The following is a 21,623-nucleotide window of genomic DNA, read 5'->3' as shown; positions in this document are numbered from 1 at the left end:
TTGGTTTGGCATTTGGAAGAGAAAGTGTCCCGGGTCTGCATGCTGATACAAATTACTGGAAAAATGAATATTATTAGACTCGTTTTATATGAGCATTTCTTTTATTCACAGATGGGAAAATTGGCTTTCTTCTGATCGAAAAGGTGTGGGCTCCAGAACAGTACTCTCTCGTAAATCCTGTTTTCGGGATTTGGCTGCCTCTTGACTGCCCCTGATATCGGAGCTGGTCGGGTTACTTTGCTTCAGGTGCCGTGGTCCTGTCTAAGGTCCCTAACCCCTTCCGCCACATTAATTTGAGTCATACTGTATGTCTTTGGCCACAGTGACTCAGCAATTTATGGGGTTAGCTTTAGGCAATTTAAGCCTTTAAAATTTTAGGATTTACTAGGAACATCCGGACAGCCTCAAAACTCCTCAGGTGCCATGAATATGTAACACAAGGAACATCAGTGGAGCGGAACTTCACTGGAAATGGTCAATCGGAATGTTCATTGACCTCACTGTTGGAGATATTTTGCATATGAATTTGAGAATTAAATAAAAACATGTTTTGGTGACACTGGTGAGCATTGTTGCCTCATACCTATATGGCGGTGGGTTTGAATCCCACCTCTAATAGCCTGATTGCATGTCTTTAGACCGCAGGAAGACACAGGAAACTCATATGACAGTGGAGTCTGCAGATTTTCCCTGTGACACTTAAAGGACAGAGACGTGATTTCTAGGTTGAGTATGAGACAGCAGTGCCACCCAGTGAGCCTCCATGCAATCCCATATGTAACAAACGTTACAGCTCCTGTCAGTGATGGCAGTTTCTACCGAGGGCAACATGGAAATATTCCATAACACCAGTTTTCCCAGGTCTGTAGTACAATAGTGCCATGATAAGAGGTGTAAAGTTCAGGTCAAGAAAGTACAAATCCAAACCGGGGTTTTATTTCAACCAACAGCTGAGTACTCTGACTGTGACGCTATACTCAACTGGTTGGTTGAGAAAAAAATCTTGGTCTGGATTTGTACTCTCTGGACCTGAACCACTGCTTATGGTGAAACATAGTACCACGTATATACACATTCACACAAATATATATACATATATATAATTATTAGCATTTAATTTTGCACCAAAACAGCATTTGGCTTAATTCATAATGTCACAAAAATATAACAGGACTGTCTTTTCACAATGAATATTGGAGAAAGTGCAAATCAGAACAGCAACACCATGCAGTGCAGTACAAAGAAAAATCCGTCCATCTTCCAACCCTTCATACCAGACTGAGGGGGGATAAGGCCCACGGTGCGTCCTGGATGGGATGCCAGACAAGGCTCACACAATGGGCTGCTTAGAGATGCCAGTTAACCAAACAGCGAGAGGACAGCCTTACAACACAATACAAACTACACACTTGGAGTGGAGGCAGGATTCGAGTCCAAAACCTGGGGTGTGAGATGACACTGGTACTGAGAATCATTCAGAACAAGCAAAACAAAAATCCGAGAGGAACAGTGATTAACACATCAGACATGTAACCAGTCAGGGGTGCATCTCCCAAAAATGACTGACCTTGGTAAATAACACACAAGATAACTAACAACGTAGGTAAAGAAGCGAGTTATGTGAATGTTTCCCAAAAGCTTTAACCAATGAATTTATAATTCTTAGCTGGCTCCTCCGCAGCAAACACATGAGAAAACATTTTAATAATTCAATAATTACTGCAATGTTGTGCAGCACAGAAGCATTCGGGGGAAAATCTTGGACCCCTGAGAACTTGTGAAGGCAACAGAATTGTGTTGTTGCATGCACTCTCTGTGCTGCTGCTGCTGTTTCTACTCTTTACTTACTCTTTATTTACTATTTATTGGCATCTTGCTGCTGCTAAAATACAGTATAAGTCATAAATACCGTTTCTGTAATAACACTATTTATTCAAGCATCCATCTCAGACCAGCACAGTTACTACTGTCGACTGCACTGTATGTTGTCTAGTCCTGTATATTGCAGTTGTGTACTCCTGTGTCGTTTCTGTCCTTTTTTGTGCGCTTTTGCCCTGAAGAAACAATGCTTCATTTCACTATATACTGTGTATATGGCTAAAATGACAAATAAACCTACCTGACTTGAATTGACATGACAATGACAGGAAGAAAATTCATTGATTTCACTTCAAAGAAATTCAATGAAATCACATATGATTTAATATAGCAAAATGAAAATAATCATATATTAGACATTTCCTAGAGGGTAGATGTATATACTAAGTTTATATAGGTATGAGTGGGTAATGTTTAATTATGTATAACTTTTAAAATTATATATAACTTTTATCTTATTGTATTGTAATATACATTTGGTTTAGATGGTCCACTACGTCATTTTCCATGGGCAAATATTTTTTGTTTTTTCAGATTTAACCATTTATGCATGGCAGCATTTTTTTTGAGTATTCAGTAGCTTTTTACGTGAGTACCTGTGGGTTGTCTGATGGATAGGGATACTTGATTACTGTATGAAGTGCTCTTTCACGATGGTACACAAAATTACTTAAATTATAAGCTCTTCTAATGTTGCATTCTTTCATTCTGAATACCATTTTTACTGCAACATTATATGCTGTGTATTTTAACATGCTTGTGTAATTCACATTGAAATATTGTTAAAAGCATACACACAATTTATATTAATTTATGTGAATTCAATTCCATTTTTATTCTACTTCATTCAATTCAAATTGCAATTCTGCATCCAGTTACCCACTGCAGAAATTCATGAATTAAATTTCAGGGGATATTCTCAATTTAGTTCTGAATGATGCACAACCCTGGTAAATACTAAATTTACATAGAGCTGTAACAACTTCAAAGAGCCCTTTTTGCTATATTTTATAACCTACATTACAATTACAATTTTATATTGCAACCTTGGCCAAATATTATTATTATCACGTTGTCCAAAAAAGACCTCCAGTGTGTATTTTTCTGTGATCCATTTACGGCGACCTTTGTCTCTCTGTGACAGAACAGCAGGCAAAAACTGAAATGAAGTACGACTTCATTAAAATAATTCGGTCAGTTCACTTGTTAAATTTACAAATTTATGTCAACTTAACTACTTTAGTTGTTACAAAGGGTTTTGAGAAAGACTCACTAATCAACTAAAGATCTTTAGTACGATAACGTACTTAATGTCACAAAACTTTTGGGAAATGCACCCCAGAACCATCTATTGTGTACTCACTGCAGATTGTACAGCTAAAATCCACACAGAAGATCAAATACAAACATGTTTTCTGGGCACAGTGGACATTACGTGACAGCAAGTGTCTTCACTGTGCGACTCTAAAGCATGCATTCCTCAGACCCAAAGACACGGTTTATGAATAAGAGAGCCTCAACGTCCTCATCACAAAAACGGAATTAGATAACAGAACGTCAAGTAAGGATTCACAGAATACCTAGAAATAGTTTTCAGGAAGTGAATTAGCAGAAAACACCCTACATCGTTCACAAACATACAGCTCAGTTATTTAGTTAGTTTTTTTTTTGTTTTATATATCATTTTATATATCATTTGTGTTATCTACAATGATTGTAACCTGTAATCATGTTATTGTACTGTAATTGAGTGTAATTGCATTTTTTCAGCAGCAGGTGGCACAATTTATGCTGACACGCTGCAGTAAGATATCTCATTCAGTTTTTGTGCATGCTGAGGCTGCATTTTTTACAGTTTACCAAGACACACAAAGCCCATTCAGACTCCCACACACCCACAAGACACAATAAGCAGGTCAAGTCACAGAGTACGTCACAGGTCCTGCATGAAGAGTGGGGAAAACCAAACAGCAAGACGACGCAGTGGGAGCGTTTAGTGTAGACTTGGAGAACATGGTGTAGGAAGGCCGCAAGACAGAGCCCTGAGGATCCGCGGCCCGTCAGACACCCACAGCGTGCTTCACTGACAATTTCACGAGGTTTATACATTCCTTTGTAGGTGGCAAATATGAGACTTTACTTCCAAGTACAAAATCAACATGGTTTTTAAAAAGAGCCACAGTTGTGCACGAGGATCTAAGACAAGAATCCACCACTGCATACACAAGAAACACACATGAAGCGGTACCAGAGGAATACACAGAGCTCACGCAGGGACAACCGGTCTGGCCATGTACTGCGAGCAGCCATTAAAGGAGACGGCAGGAACTGACGCACGGATGAGTGATCGCCTGTCCCGCTCTTTTTTTGCAGCTGGGACCATCTGACTGCCTCTCAGACAAAGCCAGTGATGTGACTCCAAGGCTTTTTCCAAAGACGGAAGGAAGAGAAATTAACCTTTCACTGGCCACAGGGCTGCTCTGTTCCTCATTTCTACGGTTTGGTTATAGCACCAGCAACCACGTTGGCACCAAAACGCCACTGCTGAGCGCTCACCCGCGTCTCACCCCGATTCACAGTAACTTCCGAAGAGTGAGGTCGTGTGAAATATTGCACTAATACGGAGTTCTAACATAAAATATGTCCCACCACAGAAGTTCAATAAAAAAAATAAATAAAAAAAGTGTGTTAAGGCAACAGCGAAGATGTTTCTGTGGTTTAACGTGAAGGCGATGTTACCTTAGCTGTTTCCAATGCTACTTGCTAACACCCCAAACCACAACACCAGCCGGATGCTGACAGCGATTCCCAATCTTAGCAAATACACCAGACAGTTTTAATACTATTTACAGACTAACAACAACCTTTTTGCAGCACCTGTCTTCAGCTAAATCCTTGAAAAGATGATATATGCTTATTTATGCCTCATTTCTTTTAATGTGCTGATATACAGAATGTGCATATTGTGCAGCCTTGCTGATACAGGCTGCTTATCTGGCTTAACAGACACTTCTGTGGTCTTTACATTGGCAGGAGTCTGTCTCAGCCTGTCCGGGGACAGTCTAGCAGCGCTGGGCCAAATGCACGGCCTCCCATCCCAAAGCTCATTCCAGCTCTGCCCCCCCCCCCAGCCTCTGTGGCTTGGAAGGTGGGAGTGGCCATTCTCCGGGGGATTTTTCCGCTCCTCACCTTAAATGAGACTGGGTATAAGAGATTAGTTGCTCATCTGCTCCAGCCAAAGCTGCTGAATCTTATCAGCCCGAGCTGGTCGCACTTCTGCAGAGCTTTTGGAGATTACAGCTTATGTCCAGCGCTTTACTACTCCGCTGCACCACCTCAGCTCATATGGAGCGTCAGGATTACTGCAGGCCGCATCCACGGCACCTGGCCGCACGTTTTGTGCCAAGCGTCTTTAGATGTTGTCACAGCATCCGGAAACAAGCCAACCGGTTAAATGACAGATTTGCGAATGGGACGTCTGACAAAATGTGATTCTGACCATGCAACCAGACTGGACTGATTCATCAAGGTAGGAGTTATTTACCAGGTCCCAGTCTCACTGTTCTGGTTTACCTGCTGCTGATAATGGCAAGCTGTGGGAGCTGGGGTGCATCATGGGACACGGGCGGTGCCGGCAGCGCTCAGCCGGCCTGTGTTGGCTGACTGGGCTTCCCTACTGACCATATAGGGCAAGGCGCTATAAATACAAATTGCTGCACAACACAAGATAAAAGCCTGAAAGCTGAAAGTATAATACTTACATAAAGCACTTATAAAACATGTTAAAAATAAATAAAAACTTTTTTCATGTGTGTATTTCATTTCTGGTGAGAAATCTAAATAGTAATGTTAGGAGGCTATGGTAAATAATATAAATATACATACATACATACACACACATATTTATATATGTGAAACAAGAAATACTAAATGAATAGATTTGCAACCTCACTGGGTAATATGCCAATGTATTGCTACAGCTGGCATTCAGTGAACACGGAGGGGGTGGGGGGTACGGCTGATTGGTTTACCACAGATACTACTCCAGGAATAGCCCCCTAGTGCCAGGCAGTCTCTGGCCAATCAGGACGCCGGCAGGGCAGCTCGACTGGGCAGCTCAGCGTGCCAGTGTGGTGATGAGGCTGGCGCACATCTCAAAGAAGTCCATGGTGTGGCTGCCCTGGCGCGGGGCGAGCAGTGGCACGCAGCCCGTGAAGGAGCCTGGCAGCGAGCTGCTGAGCAGGGGCACCTCCACGGCAGGAGAGGCCGAGTCGATGCTGAGCCGCGGCCGGTGGAGTCCTGCGGCTGAGCCAGAGCGCTGCGGAGTGGAGGAGCCCGACTTCTGCTCTGTGACGTCGTCTGTGGGAATCGAGGGACACCTGTATTGCGGTGATGTGACCACTAGCATTAAAGAAGCACATGTACCTGCTGCTATGCTGCCCTCAAGTCAGGCTGGAGAGACCAAGATGTCCGGCACTAAGGGCGTTTAGTTCTTGTGAGTCAAGAAGGGGTGGGGACACGGGGAGTGGGTGGCTTCAGGGGACACAGAGAAGGTTTATTCAGTATGACTCACCATCAATGCTCTTAAAGTCCAGCAAATAGCTGCGATTGTCCACTTGGTAGAGCTGTAGACTCATCTTCACCAGGTTCCCTGTGACTGGGTTCTTCCGTCGCACCCGCAGGTGATAGGGATTGACTACCTGTCCAACAAAGCAGCCCATGACACAAACCCTGTGAGACCTTTACCTTGAGCAATTCTATTATGTTATTTCTGTACCTAACTGTAAGTAATCCACATACGAATGCACACGCTTATACCACCATCTTTGTTTTCTGCTGTAAAAGGACATTTAATTTCTTTAATATATTGATACTGGAAAAAGGAACAGACAAAGTATTCATTCCTCTTCTTACTGGGTACAGGCCTAGTTCCTAAGATCCTGAAGCTGTCTGACCATTGCTCAAGTAACTTTCAGATGTATGTTAGTAGACGGGGGTGAAATGGACCATCGTGCACCAACTCCTGACTGTGGCTCTGGGATGAGCAGGTTGTACCTTCCAGTCGTACTCGAGCTGCTTCATGGCCCGGTACACCTCCGCCATGATGTCGTAGGGTTTGCTCTGGCTGCGGATGCCCAGGTGCCACTTGGCCTTCTTCACGGCCAGCGGCTTGGGCTTCGTGGTGTTCAGGGCGTCCAGAGGGCAGCGGGCCTTGGGACTGTCTGCCAGCAGTGGCGGCATGCGCTCAGGATGGGGCTTGACCCCTGGGGGCAGAGGCATGCCTTCCTCCATGAAAGAGCCGGTCGGCGGGCTGGAGGCCAGGTAGAACTCGCTGGCCTGGTTCATGATGCGCCGGTTGTCGATGATCAGGTGGTACGCCACAGACAGCTGGTCCTGTGGGTCGCCGCTGTACAGGCTACTCATCACCTCGGACTCGGTGCTCTCAAACTTCTCGCAGACCTCCCGCACCGCCTCCTCGTCGATCACGTTGGCATCGTAAGAAGGGTCCTCGGGGAACAGGTAGCCAGGCAGATCCTGTTTGAACCACTCGTGCTCCCTGGAAATCGTAAACCAAACCACGACGTTACACTGGCTAATAATGCTGTCGCCCATCTGCGTGGAAAATGCGAGACCTGAAAGTCCCTTGAAGAAGTTCAAGCAAAGATGGGTTATATAACATGCAGTGGGTTGTACCAGTTAAGCACAAGTTCGATCGTAGCATACGGTGGACGTAAACTGCACCTACGTTCGAGTTTACACCACACAAGGAGTTTCAAAGTAACATTAAGTTCAAACGTAAACTATACACATCTTTATCATTAGGTGTAAAGTCCATTGTTAAAAAAAGAAGAAAAAAAAAGTGGTGAAAATGGAACCATTACACCGTTATAAGAAATAATTTTAATAACTTGTTACCTTATTCACTGATTTAGGATAAAACAAGGTCACAGGCTTGCTGTCAACCCACAGTCTAGTCAGTTAACATCATTGGCAAGCTAGAAATATTTGTTGCCCTGCCTTTTGGTCCGAGTTAACCCTATTGTAGGTGCTTGGCATCTGTTCTGCTACATAAGATGCTTGAGCTCAAGGAATACAAATAAATGTCTTAATAAATGTCTAATAAACTTTATTACAACAAAATTACTAATTTGCTAAACATACTAGCAGTGAAACGGACCATAATTGATCCATGAACCATGAGGATCCCTTTCTGCAGTTTGTAACTGCAAAGTTCAACCATGATAGTGTGAAATACAGTTTCACTGCTGCTGTCGCTTTTTAAAAGTTGAAGTTCCCCCCCTATGTATAGCACAAGGGAGACGTTTAGTTTTTTTGTGAGAATGCAATAAAAAAAATGCATGGATTCAATAGCATTGGCCATGGCATTTTTTGTGGAATCTGCTTCCCTCTTTCTCCTGAAAAATGCTGTTTGTGTGCCTAATTACAACTTTTTTGTTTTCCTGAGATAACTTTTATTTCGTGATCTAGAGAAATCAAGTTTGGCTCTGATGAAAGTATGAGGAAAAAATAAGTGAATAAGACCGGAAAAAATATTATTGCATGTGTATGATGCAGAGTTGCAGTGAAAAGATACAGACAAAGCAATCGTGTTCACGTGAACAGGGCATGTTAAGAGTTTCTTGCTTTGAGTTTTCCTTAAGATCTTTACGTATTAACTGGAAAACAAAGTTTAAATTTGTTTCCTTTTTCTTTGCCAATCCAAAACAAAAATGTGATACGAGCCCAAACCAAACGTTTTGTGCACTGCTGAACCATAACTAGCAAGCTACCTAACACACACACATCTTACACTGCACCACGGCATGGTGGTGGCACATCACGGGTTTCCAATACACATGTGGCTGAAATACGTTTCACAAATACAGAGAAAATACATCAGTAGCTATGTGTAACTCAACAAACATGTGGAACAGCGAGTTGGCTCTGGTAATATCAGACAGTGATATCGATTGGTTGTCCATGGTGAAAACATCACAGTGCAATAATATTTTTTTTAGTAGCTACTAACTACATTGTAACTTAAGTAGCAGTAGTGCAACTGACAAAATGCGGGGTTAATTTAAAACTAGCTAGTGTCACGTACACTTTGCAGCCAAACTGACAATCGAACGTATGGTTAGGTAGTGCGACCCACTGCAGGGGAGCTATGAAAATTAATAGGGAAAATAATAAATATGAGTTTTATATTTCCTGCAATCCTATATTTGCTCAGTTCTGCTACCGAAGAACACTGAACCTTAGCAATGCAATATGGCGGCCCCAGCACTCTCCGTACGGTTTTCCTTGCGTTCCTGTGCCCTTCAGCACGCCGGTGACAATGCAAACCTGATGTCTTTTATGGTGGCTCTCTTCAGAGGATCCACCTGCAGCATCAGCATCAGCAGGCTGGCCACAGAGCGGTTGAGGTACTCAGGCATGTAGAAAACCCCTCCTCGAATCTTCTTAAACAAGGTTGGCACGTGCTCGTCGTCAAAGGGCAGGGTCCCACATAGCAGGGCGTACAGGATCACCCCACAGCTCCAGATATCCACCTCAGGGCCTGCATACAGCCTGGGAAGAACATCACGTTACCTTCACCTACAAACGTCACCCAGCAAACACTAACTGCACTGCTACCGCCTCTGTATCTAATCTAAATGTATTTCGATTGCACATTCCTCAGCATATTAGCACATCTGTGCTGGAAAGGGCCCAGATTTATATATTAAAGTGAAATAGTCACATCATTTACCATTACAAAAGAAGAGAGTTCAGGTTTCACACGTGGTCTGGTTAGTGTTCACATAACATCTATATCTGGAAGGTACATAATACAGTACAATAACACAAGTACAAAATTATGTCAACAGATAGGCGTAGGACCCGTTCCAGGGGGATGGACAGGGTGATGAGAGAGGGATTAGTCGGACCTGCCAGAGATGACCTCAGGAGCTGCATAGTTGGGGGATCCACAGCTCGTTCTGAGGAACTCTCCATCAGACATCATATTGGAGAGCCCTGAAAGAAGAATGTAGCACATCACCATACTCTTCCGTATAGTGCGCAGGGGTAATGGTATGAATAATATTAAGAATTAAGTTGTTAAAATGCAGTGCATGGAGAATATGGAGCCTTGGTAGATTTCTTACTATGACACGTACACAGTAGGAAGCACCATCACTTTACATCTCCGGGTGAGGTCAGGTCAGGGAGCATGCACTGGTGCAGCACGTTGGCGCACCCACCGCACGATGAAACAACTTAGGATCCCAGTTGCCGACACCCCAGGCCGACACACGGTCCAGTCCCACCCTCCGGAAGTGATAATCTATCTGCCACAGCCAGGGGTTATGCAAGGGTCCCTTCGGCCTGGTCCAGCCACTTTGGACCTCAGTGTTGAGGATCCTGCGAGCCGGATCACCCTCAGGGAAACGTGCCACATGGCCATTCTGCCATAACTCACTCAAGATACCATAGATCCCTGTGACCTCCACTACTCCCAGCTGGTTCACCACCCATGAAATCTCGGTGAGATTGACTGATTCACAGCTAAGTGGAGGATCAGCCTCAAGAACTGTGGACCGAGAGATGTCCAACATCCTAGCCAGTAGATCAGCTTTAAACTGCTCAAAGTAGCTGGCCCAGCAAGTGACAACTGCAAGTATCCTCCATAAAAGATGCTCCATCACCTGCCCTGACTGCAACAGGAACATAAAGCCAGTTTCATCACAGTTGCTAGACCAGTGGTACTGACATATTCCTCATTGGCAGTCCTGTCAGTGCCAATGGTCTATTGAAGTCACCCATGACCTGAGGAGTGTGACCTCGTGGGGACCCATCAAATCAAAATCTCTGTACAGAATACAGCACAATATACAGTCAGTAGTACAGTCATCAACCACCAAGAGAGATCACTAGACATAGTCGGAGCATACACTGAGACAACAGACAAGACACCCAAAGAGTGCCTTAATCAGAGTCTCATAACATGCTTGTTGAAAGGAGTAACATCAGACATCATCAGAAGCAGCCAAACTACCACAGCAACAGCCACTCCCTCAGTATGGCAGCCATCGGAGCTACCACATCAATAATAGCTATACCCACCTACAGAGATCTGGCCACTCCCTGGTCTGTGTACCACAAAGTGCCATCAGTGAAATGCAGAGTTTAAAAGAGAGTGTTGCGATACATTAGGGGATGGCTCAGCACCACACTACCCACCAGTGCTGATTGCCAACAGGCCTGACCCCACTGGCACTCCAGAGCTTTACAATCGTCTGGGGATGAGGCTCCTGAGGGCTTTTCCTCACCCCCTTCCTGATATGTGCAGCCTTCCTGTGGGTGGCTGCAGAGGAGCTACTCCCGTGGAGCAGAAAAGAGTCCCTTCTGCTGTTTTAGATCCAAGTGAAGTTTTTAGGGTCGCTGGAGTGTCAATCCCATCAACAACCCCCAAGTTTTTCCCTGCAGGTTGGGAAACACTTCCAGGCTTGGGGTTCAAATCCCACCGCCATTCTGTGTGTGGAGTTTACACTTTTTGTGCAGGTTTCTTCGTGTAGACCAAAGACATCTAAAAATTGATCATAGCATGTGAGTGTGTATATGCCCTGTGATGGACTGGCATCCTGGCCAGGGTGTCCCCTCCCATGTGTCCTGTGACGGACTGGCATCCTGTCCAGAGTGTCCCCTGCTTCGTGCCCTGTGACGGACTGGGATTGGCTTCATGTGGCCAGGCAAGTGTTTGGAATATGGATTGATGGAAAAATAATGAAATGCAGGCTATCAGCTTTTATGATTATGCATATTAAAAGAAAAAATGCTTACCAATAACTATTTACTTTCTCTTTATATTCCTGTAAGCAAAGACTTGGTAAATTGGCTTCATTAATACAATTAAATAAACTCATCAGGGTGTCATGATTAATGCACACTGGAAATTCTCCCTCTCTATTACGTCCAATAAGTTGGCCTTTCTAACCTTTAGCAGTACCTGCATTGAAGATCAATTCAAACGGCTGATCTGACTCATAATCCCCTCAACACTAGATGCCAAATTCAGCCCACATGTCCTGCACTATCCAGAAATGGCCTGGGGTGACAAATGGCAGCTAGCGGCCCCCCCCAAACCTATTAAGTTGCAGCTACCCTCCACCCTCCCCCCACCACCACCACCACCAAACAAGAACGAAGCTGATGTACCCAGCAACCCAGCAGTTGGCCTTGCCCCTCAGCTAGACACGACGGCCTACCAAAGTCGGCGATCTTGGCATTCATGCTGCCATCCAGTAGCACGTTCTCAGGTTTCAGGTCACGGTGGACGACCATGTGGCGGTGGCAGTAATCCACGGCGGAGATGATCTGCTGGAAGAGGCGCCTTGCCTCTGTGTCCTCCACCTGCAACAAGCAGCACAGCCGTGACCACAGAATGCTACCGGAACACGGTGGACCACAGGACATTCAGTGAGGTGTCCAGTTGCATTCCCCAAAATCCCGTAATAATTTATCGCCTGATGTCAGGGAGGTTTGGTCCGTATTACTCATGAAGTCCAGCCCTCACTAACTTTTTCAGATCAGGTTTCCCAAGGGCCAGTGCCGATATGGCCAAACACGTCGACATTCACCGGTACAGTGGTAAACTAATATACCAACTACAGTCTCGAACATAAGCTAGAAGATTCCCTGATCTTACCTTTCCATGCTTACAGATATAGTCAAAGAGCTCTCCTCCTGATACGTACTCCATCACCATGAAGAAGTCTGTAGGTGTGCTGATCACCTGGTACCTGAAACAGAAAGGCGGTCTGTGTTAGTCACATGACCATGTGAAAAATTAATTACAAACTACTATTCCAACATAAAAAACGGTAAAAAAAAAACAATGGGCAAATTATAGTTCTAACCATATACAGCTACTTTATAATGCGTTACCTCATTTTAATATATTGGCCATAATTAAATCAAAAATTACATTGAAAAGCAGTGATCACTGCTACATACAATGATGATGGTTTTAGTACATTTTTAAATATAAAAAATTTTCATTATAATATTCTTAATGGGGGGAGGGGTCTGGGAAATTATACACTCAGAAAACACCTCTGATGAATGATGAAAACCAGGGGAGACTTTATGCTTGTCCAGCAGAGCAGACAGAAGCCACTGCATGTCAGACTGTTGGTGTGTGGTGTTTAGAGAGTATTTACTAAGCATGTATCAAAATCTTGAGAAAAGATACAGTTTTATCATCGTAATTACTAATTATTCTTAATATAGAACCCCCCCCCCCCCCAGCAATTAATATGCCAATTCCTATGATCAATTCCAGTACAAATAATACAGATAATATACCAGTCCTTTACTGAGATGAAGGATAAACAAATGAAGTATCACTGTAGTATATACAGAAATCCATCTGAGATGCATACACCAGGCACTGTAGCTTTAAGCATGCTTACATTAACATTGTGGTTGAATATCTTTGCAGTTTGCCTGATCGTCATAGAACCAAAAGCAGTACACAGGAGTAACACTGTACCACAAATAACCCTGTGTAAACTGGCTCATATCCTCTATTAACATGTCTGGGATGTCACTGTGGGACAGCTTACCTACAGCCTCCGTCATATACCGACTGTACATACTGAATTTTGTTAGATGGCTCTTGCTGGCAGGACAGCATCATCTCAGCCCTGCATTGCATCCCATAACAATTTTTCTACACGTAGCTGCGTGTCAATAACATATTTTCTACATTCAATACAAGCTGAAGTCAATATTTACCTCCATAATGTTTCCGCATTTGATGTTCAGCATGATGTTTTGACTCTAATCAAGGCAGACAGCTTGAAAGATACGTGGTGAAAGACCTTCAGACGTGTTTACAAAAGCGGAGGAAGAGTTTAACCATGGTTTTCACTACAGTCTCTAAAACAGTACATCCCATTTTCCTTAATCTTCCTCAGTCACGGTGACAAATGAGATATCAGGGAGAACAGCTTGCCAATAGCGCTGCAGAGAAAAGCAAACCTCACAGTTTTGCCACGATTGCAGCGGATATTTTGCTAAATTGAATAGAAGATGTCTGGGCTGCTACTGTGAGAGATAAATAAGTTATTTCAGAGTCTGCCTCACAGCGTCGGTGGGGTGCTGAGGTCTCTGGTGCTTCATACTGACCAGTGCAGCTCAAGTCCTAAAAATAACAGCACAGCATTAACCTCTAAGGAAACAGTCATCACTGGGGCTTTGTTACCTGAACTGATTTTTACACAGGATGCAGGCAGACTTTCCGACATAAAATAATCTTCATAACAGCCAAAAGCACCCATATCGACTTTGACTGGAGCCTTCCTGCTGACACTAATATACTTATAATTGTAAAATGCTACTAATGTTTTGGGTTAACTCCTGTTTGGACATGAAATATACTTCTCTGTAGTCCAATTATTCGCTTGTTTATTTACAATTTACTTGTAGGTGCTTGTATTGATGGTTCTGTGGGTGTACACCATTATGTGCTATCAAATCTTAGTCTTATCATAGGTTTCACATATTTTATTGTATAAATCTTTCCTACTGACTGGAAGCTCATACAGAAACAGACGACAGGCAGTAACACTGGCACTGCTATTAAATCACTCCATACTGTAACATCAAATGTAATTAGCAGCAAGATCCAGGGTGGGCTGGACAAGCTGGATTCTTCTAATCCAGCTGTGGGGTGAAAGTCCACAAACCCCTCAGTACAGGAGCACAGCTGGCTGAACACTTGCGTCTCTGAGTGACTGATATAATATCCCACTTCCTCCTTCCTCTGGGCATAACTGCGCTCCAGATGTTTCCACTGGGCTCCCAGTAAAGGGACAACACCACAGCATACTCACAGCTTGATGATGTGTGGGTGCCGGAACAGCTTGAGGTTCTGAATCTCCCGCTTGATCTTTCCGACCACATCGAGGCTGCGGATCTTCTGCCGGTTGAGGATTTTCACTGCGACCTTGTGTCCTGTGAGCTGGTGCTCTCCGACTGATGGGATATACAGACTGTTACTGTCAATTCCCTATTTGTTCATAACATACAAGGGAATCGAAATGCTGTTCCTCTCCCGTCTTCGTAATATATACACACAGTATACAGTCTGACATGCAGTGGCTTATATATATATAAAAAGTATAAACATAAGACATAAGATAAATACAATAAAACTAAAATAGTAAACCTCTGTACAGTATACAGCACAATATACAGTCAGTAGTATAGTCATCAACCACCAAGCGAAGTTGCGAATGTCTTCTCACAGAGATCACAGACAGAAGCCACTGCATGTCAGACTGTTGGTGTGGGGTGTTTAGAGAGTATTTACTAAGCATGTGTCGAAATCTCGAGAAAAGATACAGTTTTATCATCGTAATCACTAATTATTCTTAATATAGAACCCCCTCCCCACCCCAGCAATTAGTATGCCAATTCCTATTATCAACTCCAGTACAAATAATACAGATAATATACCATTAGGCATATTGCAGGAAATGGACACACACAGAGCTAGCAAGCTAACAGTGACTTCTTCTTATGTGTATAACATTGTTTATTTACTGGTCTTGGCTGCACATTAATACTAATAGTACTAATAGTATAGTAGTAAATAGCCATACTATGAAATCAACAAAAATGACCTTTGTGTCAGTATGCAGGCAATATGAAGAAATAACAGCTAACTTACTAAGATATCCTCTTTTATGAAAACGAGAAAGACAATTTAAGTCATTGACGTTACACGGGGTCACTGAATTACATAGAACTTAGTTACAGCTCACAGTACAGAGCATTTCTGCAGATTTAAGCTTGAAAAATATGAAAATGTCTACGCATCTCTGTTGTACTCCAAAGGTAGTACAGTAATACCTCGTCATACGTCGATTCGTGTAACGTCACTTTACATCGTTTTTTTTTTTTTGTTAAAAATATACAAAAAATACACATCGTCTTAAGTCGGTTCACGCAACCTTATGTCGGTCAGGCGATGTTAAAAATATGTAAAAAAAAAAAAAAAAAAAAAAATAATAATAATAATAATAACAATAAATCACAATGTACAGAATCAAATAAAAGCTTACAAATTTAAAAAATACATTTTTTTTTTTTTTTTACCCGGTGTTTGGTACAATTTTTTAGGGGCTTTTGTCGTGCCTTTTCGAACCAATAACTGACGTAGAGTGAGGAATTTCTGTGCTCTGTTGTAAATTTCTAATGCCAACGTGTGTTATCAGTGTCAGACTGAGGAGGTTGCCGTCAGCTCCTGTTAGGGATGCTGGTCAGTGGAGCAGATTAATTGCTATTGCAGCATGCAAGAACAATGGCCCATAAGTCTGCCGAACACCCCGGGCTGTGGGATTGGTCCTGAACACCCGCTTCCACCCGCCCCCCTCCCGACGACTCCGTTAACGAAGCGCCGGTGTTCTGTCGAAAAATACTACCTATCGAGGCGTGCTATCGAGCCTTTCTGCGCATGTGCAATTCCACCGTCTTGGGATTAGGGTAAGGTTTTAGTGGTTAGGGTTAGGGTTAAGGTAAGGGTTTTAGGGGTTTTGGGGGGTTAGGGTTAGGGTTAGGGTAAGAGTTAGGGCTATCGATTAGCGCTACGGTGGCATTTTTCGACAAGGCAGCATATATCGACAGAACACCGGTCTTCTGTCAAGTTCAGCTACCTATCGAGACGTGTTATCGAGCCTTTCTACGCATGTGCAGTTCCACCGTTTTAGGCACCAATCCCCACTGCCGCATTTACGCACAGTCCTGACAATGAAATCATTACAAATGGTAACGTGAAAAGGACAAGCGTTTTCTGATTGCTACTGTATGAGAGTGACATATTTCTTTGTTGCAATGATCATGCTTAAGCGAGCACCATTTCCTCAGAAACAACCGTATCTCTATTTATGTCACGCATATTATTCTTGTTCACAGAATTTCTTAATGCTCACTAGGTAATTCATTTGTGTCTTGGAGTCAGTGAAGGTCACGACCACAGCACCGTAGCCAGAAATAAATTTTGTGGGATGTCCAGTAACCCTGATAGGTCCTCCTCTAATATTGATGATAAAATCTGCCTATTCGATAAGAATCATATCCCAGATCTAGACTGCCATTGGTCTGCTGCTGACATAGCATAAATAAGTCATTGGTCTGTAATTGATGTTTAAAGCAAACTTATGTCAGCATGACTGTGTTTTTAACCGGGATCAATAACAGACAGATTGCAGCAAAGGTGACGTTCTTGGGAACAGTGACCTTAACATGAAAATCTGTAATGCTACACAGACAACAGTCATGTAAACAGATCCTAAAATCTCAGATTCCTAGCTGTTAAAATCAGAACAATGTACATAACTGAAATCACTAGAGTATCCAGGGGGAAAAAAGTTTATAGCTTAACTAGTAAGATTTTTTTGAAAGATTTAAAAAATATTTACTAACTTGCAAATTAAATCTATCAATAATGCAGCACCGGCGGGCCGCATGCCCCGCGGTCAATTGTAAGTAGTCCTTGTTGTGTTGCTGTTAATGTTAATAGTTGCATTTCCCCGTTGTCGTGTGTGTTTGCCCATGTCTTGTGTGTACCCTGTCCAATCCTCGCGTATATTCAGTTCGTGTAAATCTCCCACCGTGTATGCATCTTATAGTTCAGCGTCTGACAACCTTGTGTTTCCTGCATATAATTGGTTTGGTATTTATTGGGTGTCTGATATAATCCTTTTCAGGGCTACTAACATAGAGCATGTCTCTCTGCTGCTGCGATACCTCGGTCTGCCCGATGCCACAATATATTACAATAATCTTAATACCCCCATAATAGCCCTACTTCAAATCAGACTGAAACCTCATTGAGAGGCCCTCATGATCCACTGCACTGAAGCCGGGTAAAACAATACCGCCTAAACATGAAGAGGGTGAAAACCAGCATAGCTCCACCAAAAAACAAGCTAATAAACCACAAGCACATCACTTTTGCTCAAATATGAAGTCCAACAGAGCGTTATCCAGACCAGCGAAAAAGGTAAACGGACTTTAACCACGGTGAGGTCCCCACTAAGAACGTTCTGCAATTGATTAATACGTCTTGGCTCAGTTTCTTGATAAGTCACTCTTAGCGTCTTACCGAAAGGTATTTGTTTTCCTACGTATGTTACCCGAACAGTCTCTTAAGAGGTTGCTTAAGGGAGGCTCTTAAGTGCGACCTTAATTGGGGCTAGAACACCTGATTGGTTGATATCGATGACTCGAGAATTGATTATTCCCTCCATGCAGCAATTGCTTGACTGCCGCATGAGAGAAAGTGGTGTTCTTTATAAATATAATATTGCAGAAATGCTTCAAAATATTGCAGTAATCAGAACTTGGGAGAACCTAAAAATAAAATACAACGTTAACAACTTGAATCATCTAATCGTAAATATGATTTTCGCCGACTGACTGCACGAAGCAGTCTCCCAACCATTTTATTTTTATCTGTTCTATAAAACACCTGCTTGAACCAATATGTGTGCATGTCATTGATATCGAGACGAACAATGGCACAACAGCCGAAAGAAAAGTTGCGCTACTGTTTAAACATAAGAAAATATCCGATGTGCTTAAGTATTGACAATTAAGCACTATTCCATGGCGCGTGTTGTGGAAAATACATTAGACTAACATGTAAATGAACCTGCAGTGTCGAATCTTAACGAAATACGTCGTAACGAAATACCTAATGAACCAAAGTTTTGATATCGGCCTAGTGTGACTTTGGCACATTTGCAGAGGTGTGTGCATTCCAACGGCGAAGAAAATTGGGGTAACGCGTGTCCACCCCAACATCGACAGAACCCCCCCCAATTAATAAATACATAATTAACGCCGTGATCCTTATCTTTCATTATAAATCCGCGTAACTGAGGCCGATTCACTGCGCAAGGACGAAACCTAACGAAGACTGCAGTCATATATCAGACAAAATTATTTTATGATATGGATCAGTTATTTTTTAATTAGATATTTGGTTATGAATCTGTACCCTTAGCGATTGTAGTCTTATTTTAAATGAGCAGTATGAGCCGACAGTATAAGAGCCAAGTAAGAGGCTGAGACCAACCTTAAGAAAGAGTATCTTACGGAAGATATACTTAACTAAGAATATTTCAGGAAACACCTTGGAGCGTTAACAGACACCTTAAGGTAGAACTTACGAAGGACGTAGCGTTAAGAAGGTTTGGAGAAACCAGTCCCTGATCATTTAACAGTTGCTTCACAGAGACCTATAGGAGGGACATAATTGTGTCTTCTGGGTAACGTCCTCAATGCGAAAGAGGAACCTAATTATTGGAAGTTAGCAGTTGGAAGCTATTTTAAAAACATAGACTACAACCAGAAAGAAAATGGAACGAACTCTCTTTCAGCACCAGAAATGGACTACATCCTGAAGCTGCATGACTGTAGTCCAAACCGCCGGTTCACCAAGCATTTTACCTGTACCCTCTGGGATTAACTTTGGAATTTAAGATTATGCGAGTAAAATTCTAGCAAGATCCGTATATAGAAGTAATGCTATTAATGGAGGGAAAAGGGTTCTGTGCCTTTAAAGGATGGCTCAGTTAATCTGGCTTATTCTCACAGCTCTGATGCCAGAGTGAGCCGCCCTCTCAGACCCCCGCCCGGTGGGCCAGTGCTCATCGCTGCAGGGCGGATGCCCTTTCTGAGTGTACACCTCACTCTGTGCTTCCCAAGATAACTTTCAGGCTAACTATAACTGTGTTTAGAGAGGAGGGGAGTGCCAGAAACCCCCCACTCAGATTCTCCTGTTCCTAAACAATTTATGCATAACACAACATCCCGTATAAGATTACCACATAATATTAAGGACTATAGAAACAACAGCAATTATGCCTGTATCTTGTGTACACTGTTTTAATTAGTCTCTTAAATCAGACAGAGGAACATGCAAGCAAAATGCTAAAAATCCTAAATTAATGATAAATGACGATTCCTTCACACCGGCCTTCTGGGAAAAACCTGTAATGTTCTGTGATTCTGAGAAGGAATGTGTCCCAAAATAAAAATGCTACCTGAATGTCACTATTTACTAATCATTAAGGTCCTACTGTTCTCTGCTATTTCAAACACTATAGTGGAGAATGCGTGAAAGAGTCAACACTTAAGGTATACTGGGTAATTGCATAACTGTTGTGATCTTTGTTTTCATGTAATGTTACAGCATATTAGAACAATACCTAAAACTTACAATGTATTAAATCCCGTGAAATTTATATTTGAAGAAGCTCTCCTTAGTGTCAAGTGTCACCATTTTAACCGCTAAACTATCGTATAAGCAGCAGTTTTATGACTATAAAACAACGTTAATCTGGGTGTGCACAATACCAATCGTGACGTGATGGGAAACTTAAATGAGGATACATCAGTAATACTACGGTATAGGGGGGTGGGGGCTACAGTGCATTCATTTATCCGCTTGCCGAAAACAAACACACATGCGAAATAGATTATGATATCTCCAGTTTCCTAAACAAACAACAACAACAACATGAAAAACATCAAATAATCTCTCACTGACGCTACAAGGTCAAACTAAAGCAAATCAGTAACGTTTTAATCGACCGCGCCCGTAAGCGAAACGACACGGAAATCCTTTTGGGCGTCGGATGCCGCTTTTAACAGTAAAATATAATACGATTACATAGTAACAGTAACATGTTCCTGTTATTTTATAATTTGCACCTGAAGGGCTCCAGTTTATATTAATGGACGCGATGACAAACTGCCGGGTATTTAAGGAATACACGATAATAAAAAAATTATTTCGCGCAAACGTGCTTTCAACATACAATGTATCAGATCAGGATAAAAGTGCAACAGAATACCTCCAATCTTTGGTGCGATGTGAATTTACATTTATAACCCTCCCCATTCTCAGATACGCTTTACGCAGTTTTCCCCGCTACCCGCGGCCGGAGCGCCCCACACTGCGCAAACGGCGTACGCTTCCTACCGGCAACTTTTACACTATCGGGTTTTAAAAATACAGGCATACACCTGCAGGGTTTCCCCTGCAATCCGTTACAACATTTAGTTAACATGCGAATTTAAAAAAGGATATGACTTAACTCTTGACTTTTCCGAAGGTGCCGACTCCGAGCGTGTCTCCCAGGATGTAGTGCCCTATTTTGACCCTACCTTCGTATTTCTGCTTCTCAGCCATTTTAGCGTTTGGGACAGCCCGGCGCGGCTTTACCCAGAGTGCCCGGGGAGGCGGGTCCGAGTGCGGCGCGGCGCGGTGCGGCGTTTGTCTCACACCCGTAAACGCTCCTGTCCGTTTGCTGCTCCCGGTCCTGGCATCTTTACGTTCTCTCGCCACATTTCTCCGTGTCATGCATCATTTCGTATACACGATGTAGTAATGGGTCGCCACACATTCTTGCACCATGGTGCGGCTGTGTTATGAAAGGCGCTATATAAAAATAAATTTAACTTAGTACTTCTGCTTGTACTGATGATCAATCAGCGCACAATTTAATACCGCACTGATTTTTAATATGTTTGTTAATATGCCTGAGCTGGACTCAACAGAAGTGCTTTGATAAAATATTATATAGGATTAATCAATGCCGCGCCTTACACACACGACCTCGAGTCTGTTTCCATTTTTATTTAATTTTCTCTGACCCGGTCCTCAACTGGACCCCCCCACAATT

At 42.8% G+C, this 21,623-nt stretch overlaps 1 protein-coding gene across 1 annotated transcript; it reads right to left on the bottom strand.

The window, feature by feature from the left end:
- Positions 1-1,098: 1,098 nt before the first annotated feature.
- On the bottom strand, positions 1,099-21,314 carry prkaa2 (protein kinase, AMP-activated, alpha 2 catalytic subunit). The gene is made up of 9 exons (XM_023794489.2): positions 21,037-21,314; positions 14,760-14,901; positions 12,569-12,662; positions 12,129-12,273; positions 9,810-9,897; positions 9,226-9,450; positions 6,934-7,435; positions 6,452-6,578; positions 1,099-6,237 (listed from the first exon to the last, which is right to left on the bottom strand). The coding sequence occupies exons 1-9, from the start codon at positions 21,299-21,301 to the stop codon at positions 5,996-5,998; spliced, it is 1,830 nt and encodes a 609-aa protein (XP_023650257.2). The 5' UTR covers positions 21,302-21,314; the 3' UTR covers positions 1,099-5,995.
- Positions 21,315-21,623: the final 309 nt, after the last annotated feature.

Source organism: Paramormyrops kingsleyae, chromosome 15, assembly GCF_048594095.1.
Source record: "Paramormyrops kingsleyae isolate MSU_618 chromosome 15, PKINGS_0.4, whole genome shotgun sequence".
In the NCBI taxonomy this organism is placed as follows: Eukaryota; Metazoa; Chordata; class Actinopteri; order Osteoglossiformes; family Mormyridae; genus Paramormyrops; species Paramormyrops kingsleyae.
This window is presented reverse-complemented; position numbering and strand designations above follow the sequence as displayed.

What these genes read in the sequence shown, in the direction of transcription:
- prkaa2 (XM_023794489.2), bottom strand. Translation starts at nt 21,301, where the DNA reads ATGACACGGAGAAATGTGGCGAGAGAACGTAAAGATGCCAGGACCGGG. An exon ending in ATATCTGTAAGCATGGAAAG is followed by an intron (nt 12,274 to 12,568) that starts GTAAGATCAGGG and finishes TGCTTGTTGCAG; the next exon opens with GTGGAGGACACAGAGGCAAG. An exon ending in CCTGAGGTCATCTCTGGCAG is followed by an intron (nt 9,451 to 9,809) that starts GTCCGACTAATC and finishes TGTTCTTCCCAG; the next exon opens with GCTGTATGCAGGCCCTGAGG.